General features: G+C 34.6%; 1 protein-coding gene across 1 annotated transcript; it reads left to right on the top strand.

The window, feature by feature from the left end:
* Nucleotides 1-78: 78 nt before the first annotated feature.
* On the top strand, nt 79-14,740 carry LOC124396916 (heparan sulfate glucosamine 3-O-sulfotransferase 6-like). Its single transcript, XM_046866303.1, has 2 exons — nt 79-760; nt 13,592-14,740. Exons 1-2 carry the CDS (start codon nt 297-299, stop codon nt 14,208-14,210), a joined length of 1,083 nt encoding a protein of 360 aa, XP_046722259.1. The 5' UTR covers nt 79-296; the 3' UTR covers nt 14,211-14,740.
* The last annotated feature ends 9,586 nt before the right edge of the window (nt 14,741-24,326 follow it).

Below are 24,326 nucleotides of genomic sequence, written 5' to 3'. Positions count from 1 at the left end.
CCACTCAAGGCGTGGAAAGCGAGACTCAAACGGTGAGAAGGGTTTAAACTTATTCCTGAAAAGAAAGGAGCGCTAAGACACATGCCACGAAAGTGAAATCTGGGATCTGTCAGTGGTTGATTGACATATAAGTCTGGCAAACAATCTAACTGATGCTGCGTGTTCGAGAAATGTTTGGATAAGAACTCAGGACTCTTTGAAAGCTCATACAGTAGGCAAGAAAAAAAAACTCACCTAGTGCATGAATCATTGCACTGATATGTAAGCATGTTGTCAGGTGCTTATTATCGCACCACATGGGATGCAGTGTTTGCAGGACTCGGCTGAACTCAGGCAGAGCGCTGTCCAGAGTGCCGCTGCCTTTCACCATGCTTTTGCTTTTCATCTACCTTTTTCACTGCCTGAGTGCATTTTGCGACTCTGCGCCCAAAATCACTGATCGTCCATATCTGGTGAGGCAGACGATCCCGGGTGGAGTGCATCCAGCGCGCGAGGAGCTCCGACGCAACGAGACGGTGTACGCGCACGTCAGCGCGCTCCCGGAGCCCATCAAGTCGGAAAACAACGGCGGGGAAAGTGGAATCCCTGTTTCCAACACGTACGGAAATAAGAAGTTTCCCCAGGCCATTATAATTGGCGTGAAGAAAGGGGGCACCAGGGCGCTGCTGGAGTTTCTGCGCGTTCATCCAGATGTGCGCGCTGTGGGTTCCGAGCCGCACTTCTTCGACAGATTCTACAACAGGGGTCTGGAGTGGTACAGGTAACACAACATTCTATTGTGTGCTATGAGTGTGTTAGTTACACCACATGGCAGATCTTGTTAAAAACAAGACTGAAACCTTTAACACTATAAAAGCATTTGCATTTAGATTCGTGTTGCCCACATCTAGTCTGGTTGTGTGATGGCTTTGAATTGGCAAACTATTACAACTCGTTATAATTCACATGCACGTGCTTATCCCTTCCAACTTTTTTTTTTTTAAATGTCTCGTTCTTTTGAATTTTTATTGCACGAGTATAGCTCCTTCAGGGACATCTTTCCTGATTTTTACTGTAGCTACACTGAAGTGGAAGTGCGAATAGATTTGCTGGCTTATGCTCACTTGAAGAGTGTGGTAGGCTTAAGAGTACACTGTTCAAGTGAACATAAGCCAGCAAATCTATTCGCACGTTAGGTGTACATTTTAATAATCGCAAAATCTGAAATGAAAAGTAAAAAATGTGCTCCTTAAAATTAGTTTTCAAGGTACACTACTTTCATAACATCATGCTGAGGATACAATATATATTACTAATATATACTCACCCCAGTACACAGGTACAGTAGTTCTTTGTTGTATTTAATAAACAAGTGCTGATTCAGTTTGATTCAGTTTTTATTGTAATAAAATTTGACCAAAAATCATATCAGAGGCTCCTTTATATCCATGCATGAATTTAACCACGATTTATCATTTGAAAAGTGCAGGGGGTTTATAGCAGCTAAAGCAATTTTAAAACTGCAACTGTTCTTTATTAACAAATGGGCCAATATCCAAACAATTTTGAGAGCATAAAAATATATTATAGCTTGTAAACGCTTATATTAAAACTGTTGCCAGAATTTTTGATTGACAAAAAAATACTAGCTCACTGTTAACTCACATAGTCATAGTTTTCTTTTAACCTGACTGGTTATATGGAGAGCACATGAATTGCACACGCTAATGAATCAGAGACAATGGCATTTGCAGTACTGCTTGTTGTACATAGGTATTAAGATGTACAGTGATGCTATTATTGTCCAACTTTTACCTCTTTTATATCACATTCCTTAGCCAAGATTTAAAAAATATACTGCATACATACATATAACTATTATAATCACACATTTATGTATCTGATTTTGCTTTAACTGGTATTATGGCATCATGTGTCAGGTTTAAAATGGCATAGCAAGTCATATACAGTTTAAAAGGAAGGCAATACACAAGCTTGACAGCTGGACTTAAAGCTGTCCCTCACTAAACATTTGATGCCACTCAGACTTGCTACTACATGGATAATGTAGGCTGCTGAACACAAGCTCAACTGCTGATATAAATAAATAAGATTATATGTTGCAATGTGTGTGTGTTGATAGGAGAGTAACCTCTACACTGGAAAAAAAAACATGGAAAAAATTAATTTTAACTACTGTGTAAGTGATAAATCCTAATGGAAAAGATGACCTGAATGACCAAAGCTGTAATTTTATCGTAGTTCTTCCAGGCTGCTAAGAGCAATGGATAGAAACACTGGTAATGGTCTCCAGATGTCAGTACAATCGTACAGAACCTTTTGGCTAAAGAGATACTTCTTGTTTGGCTAATAGCATGACTGTCTCTCTTGGCTGTGGATGCATGTAGTGAGAGGATAAGAAAAGAAAGTGAGAAAGCAAAGAGAAGATAACTACAAATTCTAATGTCCAGAGCATTAATTTAGTTAAAGCGTCTGTCAACTTACACTCATGAAAATAAGAACACATGGTAGCATTTTGCCACTGATAATTTTAGTGCACCATACATTCCCATCTCCCACACCTCTCCCCCACATGGGGCAGTTCTCATCCCGCTAGATGTAGGAGGAGAGGAAGTGTTTGTGGGCAAATTCCTGTGGCAGGCCTTGCATCCAGAAGCCAGAGCACAACACTGTGTGTGTTTTAATTGCTTGGATAGAGCTGAGCTGATGTAGTGGGAACGTCACTGACTGGGAGCATTTGCCTTAAAAAGCCACCAGACTCCCCTTCTCTGCATGGCAACTTTATTGCATACAGATGTGGTGAAGGCAACCATACAAACCATACATTTCATGGTGCTGCTGTCTGAAAGAGTGTTTCAGAAACTGGCTACAGCTTTCTTTTTGTTGGAAACATCAAAAAGTAGACGTGTGAAAGGTGCAAAATGGTGGGCCATAGTAGATCAGTGTGGTTTCTGATAGAAACAACTACATGCACAACTATGACGAAAGCACCTCTACTGGTTAGACATAAGTATGACCTAAAGAATGAAGCAAACTGAAGAATAGACTCCAAGAGAAGTGATTGTACCTAGACTGAAAAGTTCAACCCACTTCCTTCTAAACATATGTCTGTTTTTTTTGTTTTGTTTTGGGTTTTTTTGTTTTTCCCTTCGCTGTCACCAAAGCAACATGGATAAATGGCATCGAGTGACCCTCAGGCTGCAGCGCACCACTGCATTCTGTGCTTCCTTTACCAGCTTGAGAGGGTCCTGACTTGTGGTCATGTTTGAATGCACACAAAATACACAATGCTATAAGCTCAAAATAGCTTCTTCAGACTAAAGCATCAGACACTTCTCTGATCACCTGTGTTGGAAGTTCACCCAGCTAGAAGTAGCTTATTGCCACAACAGTGTGATGTAACATGTCTGCATCCTTGTCAAAAAAATACCAGTTTAAATGCAGTCTGTCGTAGCCTGAGCAGATTGTCTGCTACTGTTCTGAGTAAGAGGATTAATGAAAGATGTCTCCATGCAGATTTTACAGTTTGGTTTACCTGTATATAGAATGGTTAATAGGTTTACTCTGATAACTATTGAGAGATTTTTTACATCCTTAAGTTTGCATATGTGTTTGGAGATTGTCACCATCATGATGTTGCAGAAAACTATGGAATTAATTTAACTTAACTCACTTAACTTAAATAATGCCAAAGAAATTACAAATATCAAAATATCACTTTTTCAGTCAACACAACTGTGGATTAGTTTACATTATATTATAATGCTGCCAGAATACAGAAAGCAATTAATCAAAAACATGTATCATGCCATGCCATGAAAGAAGTAAAAAATGCTAAAATATGTCTGTGTGCATAAAAAAAAAAAATTATATATATATATATATATATATATATATATATATATATATATATATATATATATATATATATTATTTTTTTTTTACTTATAAAACAGAGCCACATAAACCTAAGCAAGAGCCAAGAGAAACCTAAACAAAAGACCTTAATGTGTTTTCAGTGATGGTTCATTTGGTTTTAGATGGTTTTGGAACAATGCTTTTCATAGGCCATGGAAAACAGCACACATGCAAACAGGAAAACCGCTGTCTTTCATGGCACAGCCCTGCAGCTGACGGCTTAACAAACTTTACCTCATTCAGAACACAGGCGTTTCTGTGTAGAATGGCTTATTAAGCAATTTGTTCTTTCTTTTTAAAGACCATTACAAGGCAATGAAAAACAAGGATGCTTTACACTCTATACACATATCACCAGTACAGAGGAGCAAGCATTTAGACATAGCTGAAATACTATATGATGGACTGAAAACTAATAGCTGGCATCACAGATGAAGTAGGAAATTTACTCCAACAGGGATGGAATCTTTTGACCAAAGACTGGGCAGTGAAATGGCAGCTGTAATCCAGATTTTGGACTTTCCAAAAAGATAATTGGCACACCATAGTGGGATAGAGTATTGGTTCCACTACAATCTGTTTTTCCTGTTTCCTGTGTCTATATGTTTTGCTTGTTTAGACTATTTGGAAAGGGGACTGCAGCAATTACAGTAGTTGTGCTGTTGCAAACCTGGATTGCACTTAAGAAGATATTGAATGAAGGATAGAAAAACAACCAGAGTAATGTCAGAAAAGGTCAGAAAATCAGCATGGTATTTCATTTGGAGTTAAACTCCTATAGGCTTATCTTTGACCCTGGAACAGGAACGTGACTAAAATATGATAATATGTATGGCATGATATCGATCATAGCATGACATGAAATGCATGCATGATATTCTATTAACATTTTGCTCTGGTCATACTGTATTCAACTAGTCTGGAACCACCAGACTCACTTTATAGCCTGTATAGTTACTATAATGAATCATATGTGTTGGATCTGATGTCAGTAGGTGTCTTTCTAATTCTCAGCGATGACAACACATTTCTAATAGAAATATGCATAGCTACTAGAGGAAAATCCTGTTCATGAAAAAGGGACATTAAAAAGACATTTATTCTCGCACTGGGTGTCAGCAGGGAATCATCTCAGACATTTAAAAAGCACATACATTGATCATGCATAACTTGAGTATTGATCAGACCAGATTCATTTATCTTTTTCATCCTAATAAAAACTTAATTGAATTCTTTGACTGATGATGAGTTCTACTCTTGACGAATGAATGAATGAATGAATGAATGAATGAATGAATGAATGAATGAATGAATTAAGTAATTCAGTCCTGTCATTGAATTTTGTTATGCTCAGGTAGAAAATACAAACATCCTTGCAGGTTTTTAAAACTTTACAAACCTAATATTTAAATATATGTAGTGCTGACATACATGTTTACCAATATATGTATTTGCTGAACAAATATATTAAACACAAAACCTCCACTCTGGGACAAATAAACTATGCTTACAATGAAATATTTGTTATATGCTTAGTGATTTTGGTACTAGCATGTGGGTTGGGGCTATATTCCTTCCCTTTAAGAAGGTAAAGGCTGACTGACATTCTGCCATCACAGAGAGATTGTTGCTAGTGCAGTCATATTGCATATCAATTCATAGAAAAAATTAATGAAAGCAGCAAACATTTAACTCAGATTTTTTTATTGCAATGCAGCCATACAGAGCATTTATTCTTCAACATGGTGAGAATAATGACATTGGTATAGTGGTATAAAGACAAAAGTGGAAAAGATTTGGAGGATCACCAGTGATCCTGTCCCTTTCTTCTTTGTAAACCTGCCTGATTCATCCTGAAGCCCTACCTTTGGATGGTGTTCTCTACAATTGGAGAACAGTTGGTGCAGCTGAGGATGGTTCCACATTAACAGTCTAATGATCCACAAGGTTACTGTGGAAGGTTAAACTCAGGAACAAAGACTGCAATGCATTTTAACAGAATCAACAAAAAAATTGTTTAAATTACTTAGGGCTGCAATTGCCATAAACATTTTTACAAGTGATCTTCCATGAACAGATGATAATCTCAACAGTGATGGAACCATAATAAATAGCATTTGATGTCACCCAGACGAGTATGGGTTTCTTTCTGAATCTGGTTCCTCTCAAGGTTTTTCCCATACCATCTCAGGGAGTTTTTCTTTACCACTGATGCAATTGGCTTTCTCATTAGGGCTAAACTTCTAGAAATTGATTTGTGATACTGAAATTTCTATTTTTAATCTATTTATTTATTGTCTTTATAAGCGTCTTTAAGACAAAATCCATTGTTAAAAGTGCTATACAAATTAAAATTTGAATCTGTTTGAGTATGCAGGTGAGGAGGTGAGAAGGCTGGAAAGACTAAATGACTAAATCTGCATCGCTCCTTTTAGGTAGTCATGAAACAACTTGACCACTATCAGGTGGTCAAATGGCATTGTGGTAAGATAGAAACAATTAAGCAAAGTGAAAATAGACATTTAAGCCACAGAAAATATTAACTCAGAATTTCATTACCAAATAAACAATGGACACCACTGACAATTAATAAGGATTAATGTGCAAGTCTTTCAGTGTGGATTTTTCCTATAATACTGTGATTGTTGATGACTATTTTCCTTAAAAATCTGTTTAACTGATGTCCAGGAAAAACTGGTTGACATGAACATCTGATATCGACATGTTTTAATAAACTTCCAAAATGATTCCAAAAAGCACACGTTCTCCAACGTCAGTAGACATTAAAAAGGTTTAACAGTAAAGGAAGTGGTTTTGTGTGGAGTCTGCTTGCACATCATTTGAAAAGTGTCAGCTTTATAGAGGGAAACACCACAGGAGCCAATAATTTTTAAACCCATATGGTCAGAATTACCATTATATGAGGTGTATTGTGGTTCGTGTTTTAGAATTTTTAAGCGATCTCAGTCAAAAGCTCTCCACTAATCCAATGGCAATAAATCACACAGGAAGAGATGGTTATTGACGAGAAAAGAATTTCCCTAGCCAACACAAAATGTCAAATCTCACTGATGCTCTGTTGTCATGCTTGGTTGGTTTGCCATGCCCACAAAGAATAACATTAGGTTAGACTTGTGGAAAGCATTCAACAAAATCAACAGGCAATGGCAAAGTGCAACAGTACTAAAAATGATCATACACTTCAAATGCAAAATCCAGGCATCTAACATCCATTAGTTTTATTGTATTTATTGTATTGTATTGATTGATGTTAGAATACAATGCAATTTGCAGTTCCAAAATATACAAAGAAATCTAGATTTATATTTACTTTAAACAGTATTTAAGTGTAATCACTGTAAAATGTCTGAGTTACTTCTTGACATATTAAAAATGCAGTGGGATAGAAATTCCTTGCCAGCCTTCTTTAAGCCAAAGATGTTCCTTACCACAATGGCATAAATATAAATTTCCTTTTTCTTGCCTCTGTGTGGTCCTCTGTGGTACTGGAACTTAGAACACAAAATATTAAGTCATAAGCCTTATTCTGGATTGGAACCACAGTATCAGAGCAAATGTTTAGCACCCAATAAGAGGTTACACTGTGGCCCTCAAATCAAGTTTTTAGTTATACTTTATGAGTTTGTAACTTTATTCTGTTTTGACCCAGGAGCCTCAGGACATTTTTAGCTAGATCTGGAATGACGTTTTAAATATTCTCACAGTACCTCTTTATCGTCATCATCTTCCATCCTTAGGCCATGTTTGTCCTTGTCCATCACTTTACTTGCATGTCTGGCGCCTCATCATGGCTGGCTGTCCAACACTTCACTATTTATTTTCTGAAGAGTAAACCTCTGAGACAAGCTGCTAACATGGAAATCCGTACGCACATTCTAGTTAAGATCCAGTTTAAGACTTTATACTTTTAGAAATAAATCTGTAACAACTTTGATGTATCTGAGCTTGTCTTTCAAGGGAGCCCTCAGTTTTCTGTCAAATCTTACAACCAAATTTTCTACAAACATTGTTCCAAGTAGCACCTCATTAAGAAGTGATCTATCAATAGGAACCTTGTTTCTGAAAGTATACAGCACACTCTACTTATCTCACTGTATATACTACATTTATTTTTTTTAATTGTACTGTTTTTAAAAGCTAATCACAAATTATTAACCCTTTGTTGTAATAGACATATAGACATTTTCCTCAAATTCCCATTGCTTTTAGCACCCTCAGTGAGGGTAACATTTTGCTGGGAGCACTTCATCGTCTGTAATAACAGTAGTGTCAGCAGTGCTGCCTGTACCCATTGTTCACACTTTAACTTGTCTTAAAGGTGATTATCATGTCGACACTGACAACGTTTTGTAAATGATTTTTTGCCAAATAAAGTATACCCAGAAGCCCTTATAACTGCTATGTCTTTAATGTCAACACTCCAAAAACAATAATTTGCTTCTGTGCTACATTTGCAACATCATAATCTGCCAAATGAAATGTCATTACATGATTTATGGATGGGTCTTATATACATTTACACACATTAATGTATTTAATATCTGCAGCAGTCGATAAACATTCTTGCACTTGGTAAAAGTGACATCATGCCACAATTTGGAAGATGTTATTCAGAAATGTGCTTCTATTTTAATATACAGTACTATAGTTTAATACAGTTTAAGAACAAAATATCTGGTAGTTGCTGAAAAAAGTCATATTCTATTATTTCGTCTTTTTGAAAATTTCCTTTTTTTTCTCAAGTTTTCCAACACACCAAGTTGAGCTGAATAAGAAGTAGTGACGATGGCAGTTGGCCCTTGAGATGGAGGTGATTTAAGTGGGCTAAATGGCTCAATGCTAGGGAATAAGTGGTGGTGAGCTTTTATGTACTTGATGGAACGAAACTCTGTAATCAGAAGCAAATTGCTCATACTGGGACATAGACTCTCTATTCTCAAACAGCAGGAAATTGTCTGCCTAACACTACCAAATCAGCAATTTCTCAGTAATCTAATGTACATTCCATATGATAAAGGAAAAGTGTTATCCAGAATAAATAGGAAATCCACTCTGAATGACTTGCGTATTAATATGTATAATTAATAAGTACGTTTTTATAAATTTGTGCAAAAATGTAGCAAATTCTATGATGTAATTCTGATTTGGTTTGTTGAACATCTTTCATCAATACATTGAACAATTTTCAATCCATGGAACAGTTTCTTACATTATCAACAGATCCTACCTTTCTATATCTTGCTTTTGCAAGCAAAAAGCAAGAACTAATATGCTTGACATTGCTGATTAAATTTTTTTAAATTTTTTTTTACATTATTTCTTTATTAAATACTACTGTAATTAAATTGAAGTGTCCACCTTTGATTTCAGCATAGCAGACAACCACTAATTGGAATATCAAACCAACAAGAGATTAGTGCCAAAGGTATTTGCTAAACATTTCACAAACATTTTTCAATTTAATTTGTTACCAGCTGGACAATTTTCCTTTAACTTGAACTTTTTTCTAAAACTTACAATTACTTAAAACGATTGAAGAAGTTAAGTAACACACTGTTGGAAAATGTCATGCAATAAGGTTTCTCTTCTTGGAGAAATGTAGTCATGCAATATATTTTCTCCTCTTGCTCTCAGCTCAGTCCTATACTGAAATGGTTCTGGTATCACAGATTAATTCTATTACATTTGTTAAAAATAAAATTTTTTAATCAAAAAACTTAGTGTACACACTTCACCACCATTTTGGTGACATTTATTTCATTACAAGGATTTGATTACTCATTAACCAATAGCAAATTGAGTGCATTGTCATTAATATAAAGTGAAAAGCTATGCTTTTGCTTGTTTTTTTTGTATTTTCATGTTACATACACACAGGTCTTTTAGATTGTAGTTTGTTAGAAACAGGTGCACTGAAGTTGTGGTTTGTAGTTCAACTGTGTCCTTCAGACAAGTTAGTGGATGCACACATTCCTTACTAATCTATTTTCCTAAAGTGTAAAATTTAAACGGTTATTTTTAATCCTGTGAGACAACAATTAATGATTTTTCTTGGTGCCATGGCCACATTAATTATGAATGAATTCACCTAGACAGCTTTCAGTCAATCCCTGATGACTTATCAGAGGACTTTTTAGAGTCACTGAAGAGGTGATCAGGGACACAGACATGCACAGACATGCAGTCACATAACCCTGATCTCTTCTGGTACTTCTCTTCGCTTGCCTTCCTTTTCAAACCTTGGAGACAGACACATTGATCTGCAGCAATTTAGACACAGAGACACAGAAATCCAGCTATATGATCCTACATTAAGGTGGGATCTTAACTCACTTTTTTTGCAAATAAGCATCTAAACAAATTGCCTATTTCAATATGTTTCAGGAATTTTTGTCTATTAGACCTATTAAACTTCCACCACTGCTGACAACGCATGTTAATGTCCAAAAGCACTCACTCTAGATAAAGAATGATAAATGTTTCCTGTGGTCAGTCTGCAAACCAATATTTATATAAACAAGGCATCTGTGTATGTTCTTTCTACAGTGTGCACACAATGTAAATTTCTGTTCATGTTCACCACCAGTGACATCTCATCATGATTACTGTCAAACTCATTCTAAATATCAGTAATAAAACCATACTAAAAATCAAACATACAGTTCTAGATATTCTTTAAGAAACAGCTTGTAATGAACTCTGTGTGGTCACTTTGGATAGAGTTTTTATATTGTAAGTGATGGAAGAAAATTGAATAATAGAATTCTTTTCATTTCCACATTCTGAACACAGTTTGCATCAATGTCAATCATGAACACATTCAAACTGAGACTAGAATGCTGAGAATGGGAAAATTTCAGTACTGCAGTTTTTGCTATGGCATTGTATCTGCTTAGAATTTAATATGATCAAAATATGCCATTAAATAAAACCTGGTTCCTTAGTTTGTAAATTGTATGCTTTGTACCTATTTTTACATTTTTTTATATGACATAAAATACACAATTTTTTTTTCGCCTTGACCTTCATGAGGGTCAAAGTTTTTGACTGAATGTCAAGTTTTATTTTTTATATATTCTATTTCTATTTGCATGTTTAAATGTTGGACAGTCATAAAAAGCATTTTACTACATGTAGTACTTTGTATGAATGTGACAAATACAATTTGAATTTGTAAACATATTGCAAGTAGTAAAATGTTTGGTTTGTGAAAAATTATCAGATAAAAAAAACATCCATTTTACTTTCTTTAATTTTTTAAAAATGTATATAAAGAGTAAAAGTAATTGATTAAAACACTGGCATAAGAAGTAAATTAAGTAAATCAAAATACAAAAATTAATTAACCAAATGATAAAGTTGGTTTTAAAGTACTTTGGGGTCTATTCACAATAGTAATTTTGACATTGTTTGACTATTTTAGTTTAGCTTTTTATATGTGGCTAGTTTCTTGCCCCTCTTGATGTAAATCAAAGAGGTAATGAAAAGTGGTAGAAGAAAAGCAAAAATTAGACTAAAACGTATAAATTACCTAAAATGTTAACTTAGACATTTACTGTTATTTCATCATGATTGTATTTGTTTTTTGTGCCAACTGACAGTTTCTAATGATAATGTTGTCAGTGGTAGAACTGGTATGATGACTATGCTCCACCTATGCAAACAATTAACTGCACACAAAACATTAATGCTATAATAAGAATCTAAGTATCTCAAAAAGATTGCACAACAAAGATCATTGTTAAACGGTAGAGTGAGGATACAGTAACACTGAACATTTTTCCAGTTAAGCTGATCTTAACTTTGTGACGTGTCTGGGAAACTATGCCCTACATTTTTTTAGCTTGGTATCTTCCAAGACATGGAGGCATCACATTTATTTTAAACAGACACACACACACACACACACACACACACACACACACACACACACACACACACCCACATACACACACTTACACGCACACGCACACACACGCAGAGTAAGGGCCTCAGACAGCAAGGACAAGGGGCAGGAAGTCTCAGGAAATTGCTGTTAAGTGGTTCTTGTGGCTTTGTGGCTTTTGCTGATCAGATCCTTATTGAGTGGAGTACTGTTTCACATGATGTTCATAATGTCCCTTTAATCCTGCCGCTTTAGAAAGAAAACATAAGCGGGTCTCAGAAGGGCATCCTCCACCATGAGATTTACCTCACAAGTTAGCAAACAAAGGCTGAAAGTCATGGTGGTTTGGCTTGAATGTGGAGCATTGGCACACACTTTTCTGGAATCTGCTGGTAGGAGAAACCAGGTTTTACACTTACAAGTAAATGAAAATTGCTTATATGTAAAATTCCTAACATTTGATTCTAAGTGGAGTACCTTTCTCAAACTTTGGGGATAGTAGTAATGTGTTTAGGTGAGCAGTTTATGCTTTATAAATTTGTGTTTCACTTTCCTGGCTATAGTTTGATTGATTATGATTTTACATACAATATAAGCACCATTTCTTTGCAGGGCCTAGACATTATTTGGCGTTAAACCAGTTGGAAGGCTTTTATGTACTGTCTAACATATTTTCATATTTTCTAACATATTTTCATATTTTCCAACATATTTTTGTTTCATAAATCGTTTCACAACACTTATTTATATAGTCTTATATAATTGCAAAAATATTAACCAACACTTACAAGAAAAGATTTGCAGAAAATGTAGTAAATATTGCAGTATATCAAGGCATGAGTTGTTTATTTGTTAAACCCTTTATTATATTAGTATTTATGATGAAAAACGGTCAAAAGATCTTGTATCAGTGGTTCAGATCAGTATCATTATATAATTTCACACAAATTTGACTGGATAAGGAAAAAATAAATGGTGTGGTGAAGGGGTGAATCTGGAAACTTAAGTAGAAGTGTTTTTCATTTATTAGCAATCCCTTATAAAGTCCCAAAAATCAATCAGGAACACAGCTGATGCAAAAAAAAAGCACTGTTTCTATAACTGCTGCATTTTCATTCTCATGTTTTTCTTGTTCTTGAATCTTTCAGCTTTAATATTCAGAATACATCGTATTTTATTCTATTCTGGCATGTCATTAAATCTCTGCTATCTGGCTGTCAGTTCTTGCCTTGCTTCTCAGTTTAGCAGCTCGTGTCTCAAACATACTGCCCAAAACCCATAATATACTACATGTTTAGTTTGTGTTCTTTACTCTGTGTAATTCAGAGTTGATCATGTTCATATTGACATTGAATCAAACAAGGGATTATTACAACCTGGAGTGGGACTGACTCCAGGTTGTAATAAGTAAGTAATAAGTAATGAGTTTAATCTAAATGTTTTGAATTGTCTCTCTGGGAGAACTGTACAGCAACGAGTACAAAAAAGATTGGACTGGACACTGAATTGATTTCTTTATTTTAATCAGGAAGCAAGCTGTTGTAGTGACCTAGCATGGCTGCCTCACTTCTCCAGGGTTTCTAAATCTAGTTTTACACATTCTCCTTGAGCCCCCAGGTTACATCTGTGTACATCTGGCATGAACATGTTAATTAAACCAGATCTTGAAAAGAACTTATGCACAATACTAGGATGTACAAATCACATACAGTATACAAGTCTCTATTTCCTATTATAACTTTTACTCTGAATTTTTTAATTTTGCAGAAACTTGATGCCAAGGACCCTTGATGGCCAAATTACAATGGAAAAGACCCCCAGTTACTTTGTGACCAAAGAAGCCCCTTCCCGTCTGTGTGCTATGAACTGCGACACCAAACTTATTGTGGTAGTGCGGGATCCAGTGACCAGAGCTGTGTCTGATTATACACAGACTCTGACCAAAAGCCCTGGACTTCAGTCTTTTCAGACACTGGTGTTTAAGAACTTCAGCTCTGGCGTCATTGACTCTTCATGGAGTGCTGTGCGCATTGGCATGTATGCCCAGCACCTGGAGAACTGGCTTCAGCACTTCCCACTATCCAGCTTCTTGTTTGTAAGTGGTGAGAAATTAGTGAGTGACCCAGCCGGTGAGGTGGGTCGTGTGCAAGACTTTCTGGGTCTCAAGCGCATTGTTAGTGACAAGCACTTCTACTTTAACCAGACCAAGGGTTTTCCATGTCTAAAGAAGCCAGAGGGCAGCAGTAGGCCACGTTGCTTGGGCAAATCCAAGGGTAGGACTCACCCTCATATTCCAACAGATGTGCTTCAGAAACTCAGGGAGTTTTACAGACCCTTCAACCACAAGTTCTACCAGATGAGTGGCCTTGATTTTGGCTGGGACTGAAGCTTTGCAAGTAGAGTTGGATTTAAAAGGCAACTTAACAAAAGCCATTTGCACATGTCAGTATATTTACTTTATTTACACACTCTAAAATGGAGGGGATGTAACTGAATATAACCAGATGCAGTCCTAATAAGTATTCAACAGGTTCTAATAAGGTTAATTAGGTCTACTGGATCCTGATATTGTGCAATGCACAGCATACTGTATATGTTGCTAAATGCAAGGTCTTTCTTTGTATTAACCAGTTTTTAAAATGGAAAAGTAGCTCACCAATGATAGACTGCATATAGTAATATGCAAACACTGAAATATTAATCCTGGAAAGACTTGTGGCTTAAAATAGCTCAGTAGCCAGAGTGTTATGCCAGGCACAGTATAATTTAGTCCTTTCAAACATAGTGTATGACTTAAGGTTTTTTTTAGAAGACATTGTTTTCGGGAATGTTCTCTGAAAAGGTTATCATGTACTGTATATTTAAGTATTTTAAAATGTAAATATATTTATATTTTGCAATTGTACTGCATAAGCATTCTTTGACCACTGTTATAAACTTAACATAATTCTGTAATAATAATAATAATAATAATAATAATAATAATAATAATAATAATAATAATAATAATCTTTTAAGAAAGTTGACTATTAAAAGCTAATGTTTGTAATAAAGAGCATCATGTTGGTGTATCAAATAACACTGCTATGTTACAGTTCCAGGGTTCATTCTGAACTTAGGGTATGTCTGTGTGGAGTTTCAAACTTTGAATCTTGTCTGGGTTCCCTCCAGGTTCTCCAGTTTTGTTCCGCCTTCAAAAAAAAGCATATAGGTGGCTTAGCTACTTAGAAAATGGTGGTGAATATGCATAGACAAGGTATTATGCATGTCACACAGAACATATCCAGCCTCACTTCCAGTGCAACTGTGATAGGTTTCAGATCCATCACCACCCTGACAAGGACAAAGCAATTACTGAAGATGAGTAAGTAAATAAATGAATGAATTAATGGATGGATGAATGAATTAATGAATGAATGGCTTAATTAATTAATAAATTGTTTATTAAAATCTTCTACAAAGTACTATCTGAGTTGGCTTACATAGGAACTGTGCATGTATCCATGTTTGGTATTTATAATGCAGTGAAAAAGTAGAGTATAAATTCAGGGTATTTGGTATATAGTTTAAATCAAATGTGAAATACAAATGTATTTAGACCCAACAAAACATTCTTTTAAATACTCTATACAAATGTACACCGTCATGGCTACATAATACCTCCAGTAAGGTATGTCATTTCTATAGATGATGCTTGGCATCTTCGTCCCCTTATTCCTCTCATGTTTCTAATGTATTCTGCGCTTAGGCTTTTAATTATAAAATATGTCAGAAAAGCATTGGTAAAATAACTGCCCATTTGTTTTCCCAAATTTCCCCCCTCTTTTTGCTTGTATATGTGTACAGAACCAAACAGGTCCATTTTGTTTGTAGATGATGGTTCACAGAATATGTCTGAACTGTGGTAAACTTTGCATACAGCAATTTTATCTTCTTAATTTTCTCAATTTCTGTTCTGTTTCTTTATGTGTAAAATATGCTTTAGCCAAGGTAACATTTCCCTGTTCAGTTATGCTTCATGTGGCTGTGAATGGACATACTGTACATTCCCAATGTTTATGTAATGTCATATGCATGTGGTGTACACGAGTCTGTCTAATTGAAAAACAAATAAAAGAATAATTAATAATGAGACCATGAGTAAATATAACTATTTCAGCAATTATAGAATTATACATAACGTATATTTATTTGTGTGTTTTATTTTTCCCTCGTAGTGAATCTATTAATAAAAATGGTTTTATTTATTTATTTCTGAAGTACAGAGTATTTACTTGGTATGAAATTCTGTCTGTCAGTTCGTTTCAGTTTACAGCAGCTGATTGTGGAAAGTGGAAAATGTTAACCGAAGTCTCTGCTAAAGCTTTTTTTTTTTTTCTTTGGAAAGATGTTATTTCAGTTGTTAGGATATTAATTATCTATTATTTTTTTGGCTGCCACATCTTGCTAATGAAGTTTTGAGTTTGTGTGGCACAAAATAAATCTGAAGACTTTAAACAATATCATAATTATATACAGTTACATAGAAGATATTACAGTCAGAATCAAAAAGTCTACTCAGTCTTCACAAAAACCCAATAATAGTTATAGTAGGGGAAACACAGACAGCTTTCACATAATGGATTCTGTATTTGACTCCAAAGCTGACATAAATTGCAAAGGCCTACTACGACCTAAGAATTTAACATATTTTTAACCCAGTGCTGCTGAATTTTTTATTGTGATTGGCCAGAAGTTTCATTTTTAATAACAGCAGGTCTAAGAGTCTGGCTGCAGTTCACAGGTTTCAATACAAAAAAATTACAAATTTGTGCAATGTTTGTTGAATTATTTTTACTTTATTTTAACAATCTAATGTAAAGCTGTCACTTAATATTTTCCAACAGAGGAGTGTCTGCAGGAATGAGGGTTGGGGTGAAATAACTTGTATTATTATCTGTAAGGTAAAAAAAAAAAAAGGCTGGCAAGGAAATGATTAAATATTGTAAAAAAAAAAAAAAAAAATATATATATATATATATATATATATATATATATATATATATATATATATATATATATATATATATATATAATATTTTTCTTTCTTTCTCTTTTTCCTTTATATATAAGCACATTGAAAGAATTTGGTAGATTTAAACTGTTGTTTAAAAAGAAATCTACTTTTGAAGTGTGCAAAGCTCCTTAATTTAGCAGAATCTGGTCTATTCACAATCAGTATGTATCCTGTTTATAAATGATATTTGGATGTTATTGTTGTTAGAGGGGAACTGAGGAAGAAGATTGTGGCAAAGTAAAAACAGAAATGTTGATTAAGGATGTAGATACACCATGTAACATACAAGGCAGTATAGCAGCTGTAATATCTGAGTGAAAAAGTCTTCATTATACAATAGGCAGTCCAAAACAAATGAAAGTTGATAGGCAAGAGAAAATATTAAAGGCACCAAAAAGAATTAAATAAGAGACAGGATATGTCAGGTACAGATGAGTGGTTTGCATATCCTACACTTCGTGTTTTTAACATTTCCAGTTATTCATTATGAATGCTTTGAAATCACCACATTGCCTGCGGTAACGCCTTATTGCCCACATGGGACTTTAATGACAGAATTCATAGTGTTACTTAGCCACTTGTAAAACATGGTGGGTTGTGTGTCTTTTTTATCAATGTATCAGTCAGTGAGAGATGATTAAATCAATAACAGGGAGGTAAAATATAAATATGGATTGAGTTAGAATGGAGGGGAAAGAGGAGGAGGACAGGGGACCATTTCTTAAATGTACAACCCCTGTGGAAAATTATTCCAGCACATTCATCTTACATGATGTTTGCTTATGCTGTAAGAAGACCTTCAATCACTACAGAGCAAATAACAACACAATGTACAAAGTTACAGAAAAACCTTTGACCGTTGCTATAGATAATATCATAAAATAAATTTATATTAAAATGTTCGTGATGTGCTTGGTGATTCTGGTGCCAATTTGTTAGTTGATGCCATATTGTGAACATTAGGTTTGCCTTGGACTGCCTCTCTTACATCACAGGGGGATGTTGCTACTGCAATTAAAAAGCCAGAGAGAAAAATAAAAACATTCAACATAATATCTTAGAATTGTGTTTCAAAAGAACATTTTAACACTATATAAACCTCCCAGAGGGTGAATGTAATTGTAATCCTTGTTGTTGTTTTAAGTAAATGTTCTGTGTAGAACCATGCAACAAATGGTCTGTAACTCTGCAAGAACCATTAGCAGTTGCAAGTTAAACTGCAAATCTCAAGGAGTTACACCCAAATGAATACTGCTAGGTGTTATTGAGCATTGGGTATTTATTTCTTGTTTACATGTTCTGGTTACTATAAACAATACCAAAACAATAAGTTTAATTGTAGATGCACTTAACCTTTGATTAGATAAATCATCAGACGCAATGTACTGCTACCCACAATTGAAGTCATGCCATAACATCCTCCCACAGTGGGATTCTTGGCCGTATAAAAATGACCCAAATATGTGTTCAGTTCCAGATGGAAGACCAAGGATTAGGCATGCTAGTTTGGTAGGCATATGGAAGGCTAATCAGGCCCTGGGGGTGAACAGACAGGGTGGTAGGAGGATCTGAAGGAATACTGATTTGTGGGATGGCTGTGTTAAAATGGTTCCTTCTTACCAAGCCAATAAATAGTGTGAATGGAAAAGCTTTCCCTGCCTGCTAACATCCACTTAAACTTGAGGTATGGCTATTGTGGGAGTAAATTAATAACTTTTATAAACGCTAACTTTCTGCTAATAATTCAGCAGTTCTAATTACAGACTAATATGACTAACCATACTAATTTCCAGAGATTATGAGGGGATTTCCGAGAAAATCTTTTTTAAGATAATGTACTATGGTAATAATACATTTCTTGAAATAAATGATCCTGGTCAGGGACTACACTGGAAACACTGGGTGTGAAATACTACTTAATATTAATACACTCTGAATGAGATGCAGTGGAAATAAACTGGAGAACCTAAAAAAAAAAACATATGAAGAACAAGTAGCTGTGAAGCAGTATTATGTTTTCAGCTTGTTTGTTCATCCATAAATCTTTCAGAGATTTTCATCAGCAAGATATCTCAAGAGTGGTCAGATGTTTAACGTTTTTATATGGAATGTAACAGGGTACTAATAAGATTTTAGAACTGGCCCACTCAGAATCATACTACAGCAGGTTAAAATATCTAAAATATATTTTTTTACAATACCTTCTCTTCTGTTTGAAATAACATTTTTTAGGGTATTTTAGTCTAACAAATTAATATCAGAATAAATAGGTTTGGTAGAGTCCACCCCAATAATGCCATTTTATATTACATCAGTAAGTAAATAAAAAAACATTATATGATAGATAGCCTCTCAGCATGTTTATTTAGACAAACGTGGACTTACTCTAATGACGTCTTAATTTGTGATCACTATTGTAGAAGAATAAAGCTGTGAAATCCAAACTTTTCAAAATATTTGGCACAAACAAAGAAAAGAATGCTTTTTCTGTAAACCAAGAATGATCAGTGAACGCTCTATTGTGTGTGTTTGCCATCAGATTTCTTATTCACCACAGACCACTTAAATTCTAAATTAGAATTATTGTAACAAACAATAAATGTAATTAAATACATTTCTGGAATTCTTTCCTGTCATTGTTCAACAGTTTTGACAGATGGAATTCATACTATGCCTTGATATGTGCTTTCATTATGACCAACATGCTTTTGAAGAGTTGGCACTGAGTGGAGTCTTTACAGCTTGCAGTAAGTATATTTACTATGCAGTATTCGAAATGGGAAAAAACAAATTTATATATATACAGCGGGTAAAATAAGTATTGAATGCGTCACAATTTTTCTCAGTAAATATATTTCTAAAGGTGTTATTAATGTGAAATCTTTACCAGATGTTGGTAACAACCCATGCAATCCACACATACAAATGAATCAAACCATACATGTCCATAAATGAAGTTATGTGTAATAATGTGAAATGACACAAGGATTGAACACATGAAGGAAGAGATGTGAAAAAAGGCATGAAAAGCCAAGACACCAGCTGAAATCAATCAGTAATTAGAAAGCAATCCTGCCTTCGTCAGTGCAAATTAATATCAGCTGGTTCAGTCCCAACTAATTGCCTGAATAAGTTGTCACAGCAGAAACATAAGACACATAAGGTGTCACAGCAGAAACTCATGATGGGTAAAAAGCAAAGAGCTCCCTCAAGACCCTCGCAACCTTATTGTTGCAAAACATACTGATGGGATTGGTTACAGAAGGATTTTAAAACTTCTGAATGTTCCAGTGAGCACTGTTGGGGTTATAATCCAGAAGTAGAAAGAACATTTCACCATAAACCGGCCATGACCAGGTGCTCTTTACAAGATTACTTACACAGGAGTATATCAGAAGTGTTGTCCAAGAGCCAAGGACCACTTGTGGAGAGCTTCAGAAAGACCTGGAATTAGCAGATACAATTGTTTCAAAGAAAACAATAAGTAACGCAACTCAACTCCATTTCTAAAGAAAAAGCATGTTAAAGCTTGCTTAAAGTTTGTTACACAACATTTGAACAAGCCTGTGAAATACTGGGAGAATATAGTCTGGTCAGATGAGTCCTAAAATGGCACTGCACATAACCCAAAATCACCATGACAACAGTGAAGTTTAGAGGTGGGACCTCATGGTTTGGGGCTGTTTTTCACCATACGGTACTGGCAAACTTCATATAACTGAAGGAAGAGTAAATGGAAAAATTTACCGAGACATTCTTGATAAAAATCTGCTGCCATCTACCAGGATGATGAAGATGAAACGAGGGTGGACATTTCAGCAAGACAATGATCCCAAACACACAGCCAAGGAAACTCTCAATTAGTTTCAGAGAGAGAAAATAAAGCTGCTAGAGTGGTCCAGCCAATCACCTGACTTGAATTCAATGGAAAATCTATGGAAAGAACTAAAGTTTAAAGTTTATAGAAGACCATAGAAGACATTTATGGTTTGATTTCTTTGCATGTGTGGATATCATGGGTTGTTACCAACATCTGGTAAAATGTAATGTCAATAGCACCTTAGGACATTTATTTACTGAGAAAAATGGTGACGTGTTCAATACTTATTTTACCCGCTGTGTTTTATATATTTATTTATTTATTTTCCCCTTTGTTATTGTTTTCTCAAGAACAAGTTGTGTGTACTTTTCAATAATCCAGATATTTAGAGTACATTACATTAACATTCACTGGCTATAAACTTTTTGAACATTTTATAGTGTTACAAACTGAAACTGCAAATAAATAATAATTAAATTATTTTTATGGCATGAGCATGCAGTAATATTCAAATAGAGGAAAACCCCTAAATTTGTTTTGGCACAAACATTTGCCAAGTCATATAGTTTCTTAAATGGAGTACAGATGAAGACCAAAGATCTATCAAAATAATTTTGAGACACAGTTCTGAAAAAGAAACAATCAGGGTTTGGTTCTTGAAAAATATTGCAAACATCTTGTGGAGCATTAAAAAATGGAACAAATATGGTCCAGCAGTGACGGGGAGACCATCCAGCAAAATGTCAGTGATGGGTTGGAAGGGTATTATTCAGAAAAATAAGACAGCAATGGTAACTCTGAAAGAACTAGAGAGAGCCAAAACTCAGATGAGCGAAGCTGCTCATAGGACAACCATAATCATATTGAAAGACTGACAAGCCCTGTGAAATCCCATTTGAAGTTTTCCTTTTTATACAATTTGGCCTTGTAACAAATCGCTGTGTTTGGTGGAAACCCAACACTACTCATCACCTCAAGGACAGAAATCCCAAAGTAAAGCATGGTAACTTTTATCATGCTGAAAGTTAAACTTATGGGAGAACAAAATACATTTTGCCCCTTTCACTTTAATATTATCTCATTTCATGACATACATTGCCATTCACGTTCAAGGCTGTAAGACTACATGTGGGAAATAAGAATGAAAATGTAAGTAAGCCACATTAAATGCCTTCACTTACATGATTAGCAGTAGAAATGAGATCATGAGATATTCCAGACCATCACTAAAATTGTACTTCTATCCCACAATAGGTAATCCAACCCCTGAGAAAGTAAAGGCCTCTTGGTATTCATGTTGTAATGACAACCCTGCCATCATGATCACTGAACTGTAAATGTACCCCAGATCTACCCGTATCATAGTAACAGTAGGAAACAGCACCTGTCAGATAAACACAATGATATGAAACAGTAACATAAAGATATACCATGAGTACAGTCAACACACTTGCCAAGTGTCAAACAAATAACGATCCAGACTTCAGTCTGAAAATGCTTTGGTCTAGATTTCATGAAACAAATTACAGTGTTCATCTAATATTAAACTTTACATGTGATAAACATAATAAGGAATGCAATGAACCAAATTATAGACCCAACTGGGCTAAAAGAATAAGACAAAACATGCACTTTAAAAAAAAATATTTTATAGAAATATATCTCTAAAATTACAAACAGCCTTTTCCATGATAAAATATTCAGTGTCTCCTGAAACTCTCTAAATAATATCAGGCATAAATGTTAGGTTTCACTGATCGTTTAGTCAATGGAAATGCTTGGAGTTAGAGAAGGAGGAAATGATTTAGAAGGCAATACAGATTAGTAGGATACAAAGTAATACATGGACTTGTACAGTGAAATTACATTAGAATTAGATTTTTTATTCCAAATGGCATTTCAAAAACATTATGTAGTCTATAGCTTAAACCAAATAACAATTGGACTCCTGAAGTAATAAGAAACAATTCCCACAGATAACGCCCTTGGTCGAAATGAAATATTGAGATGAAAAAATGTTTGAAATAAAACCAGCAGAGCCAAAAGCTCTAAATACTTTTAAATATTAAATTGATGAATGGACTCAATATGAATTTTAAAAAGCTGTTTTTAATTTAAAATGCTTGGGGAAACAATGAATAACCAGTATCTTAATGATTGCCAATGTTGCTAAAGAGTCAGACATCCGGAGGAGGTTGTCAGTGGTTTTAGGATTCAATCAACCCAGTGGTGGACAATATTAAAGTATTGTTACTGCAGTTAAATACGTTTTGTAAGAATCTGTACTTCACAGAATTTTTACTTTGAGAATCTTTTACTTTTAATTTACTAGATTTTAATGTGTAATATCTAACTTCTTCACTACACTGCAATTTAGGAAATACAATGTTCCTTGCTAATTTGAAGTAAATATAAACTGCTTAAAAATGAATACCTGCGATGAGATTACATCAGTAACCCAACAGTTCTTGCAAGTGTTTGTTTGGAGGGAGGAACAATTAAAAAAAACAAGAACAACAAAGACAACAAAAACAATAATAATAACAAAAATAATAATAATAATTATTATAATAATAATAATAATAATAATAATAATAATAATAATAATAATAATAATAATAATAATAATAATGATAACTATCTATTTCAAGATATGATGTGCTTGAGAATCGAACATTTCATTGAATAAATTATTTAAAATATACTGCTCACAGATCAGTACTTTTACTTTTGAAACTTAAGTACACTAAAAAGCAAGTAGTTTAAGGCTTTTGCAGGACATTTCTACATTTACTGAGGTACAAGAACTGTGTCCATCTTCCACTATTGCACTCAACCAACCATGCAAATGTTGACTGCACTGCCCTCTAATGGTCATGCATATTTCATTACCGATATCCCAGCATTGGTTTTAAAGCTAAATCTTAACCAGTGGTGGACGAAGTACACAAACCATATACTAGAGTTAAACTAGAGATACACTGGGTAAAATATTACTCCAGTAAAAGTAAAAAGTGCTCCTATAAACTTTCACTTGAGTAAAAGTACAAAAGTATTTGCCTTTAAATGTACTTAAGTATCCAAAATACTATGAATGATTATGTCTATAATGTTTCTATTATAATTTTTGTCACAAGACTCTTTGCTTAATCAACTCAGTTTATGTGAAAAGACTAATGTTACTCTTAGCACACAGATCTATTAATAGAATTGATTTAATTAGTCAAAGTTAGTCAAAATGAGCACAAAACCTCGAAACCACAAAAAGGCCATAACGTTGTGGCAAGTTAGTCAGGAGTCTTCTTCCATCATTTATTTATAACTGTATGTTGGTGATAAGAAGATACCACCAAGTGCCAATCAAAACAAGTTCAAAAGAGAGAGTTATATTTTTATCCGCTCATAAATAAAAAGGAAGGACGGATTTCACAAAATTGAGTTAAGTACAAATTACGATATTTGACTTCGAAATGTAGTGAAGTTAAAGTAAAAGTCTCCTCAAATGGAAATACTTCAGTATTCAGAATTCAGTGACGAATGACAATTACTGCACATGTACTTCTTCACTGTCCACCACTGATCTTATTACATTCATATTACATCGGTGAAACTACAACGTGAACAAA

Source organism: Silurus meridionalis, chromosome 14 (genome assembly GCF_014805685.1).
Source record: "Silurus meridionalis isolate SWU-2019-XX chromosome 14, ASM1480568v1, whole genome shotgun sequence".
Taxonomy (NCBI): Eukaryota; Metazoa; Chordata; class Actinopteri; order Siluriformes; family Siluridae; genus Silurus; species Silurus meridionalis.
This window is presented reverse-complemented; position numbering and strand designations above follow the sequence as displayed.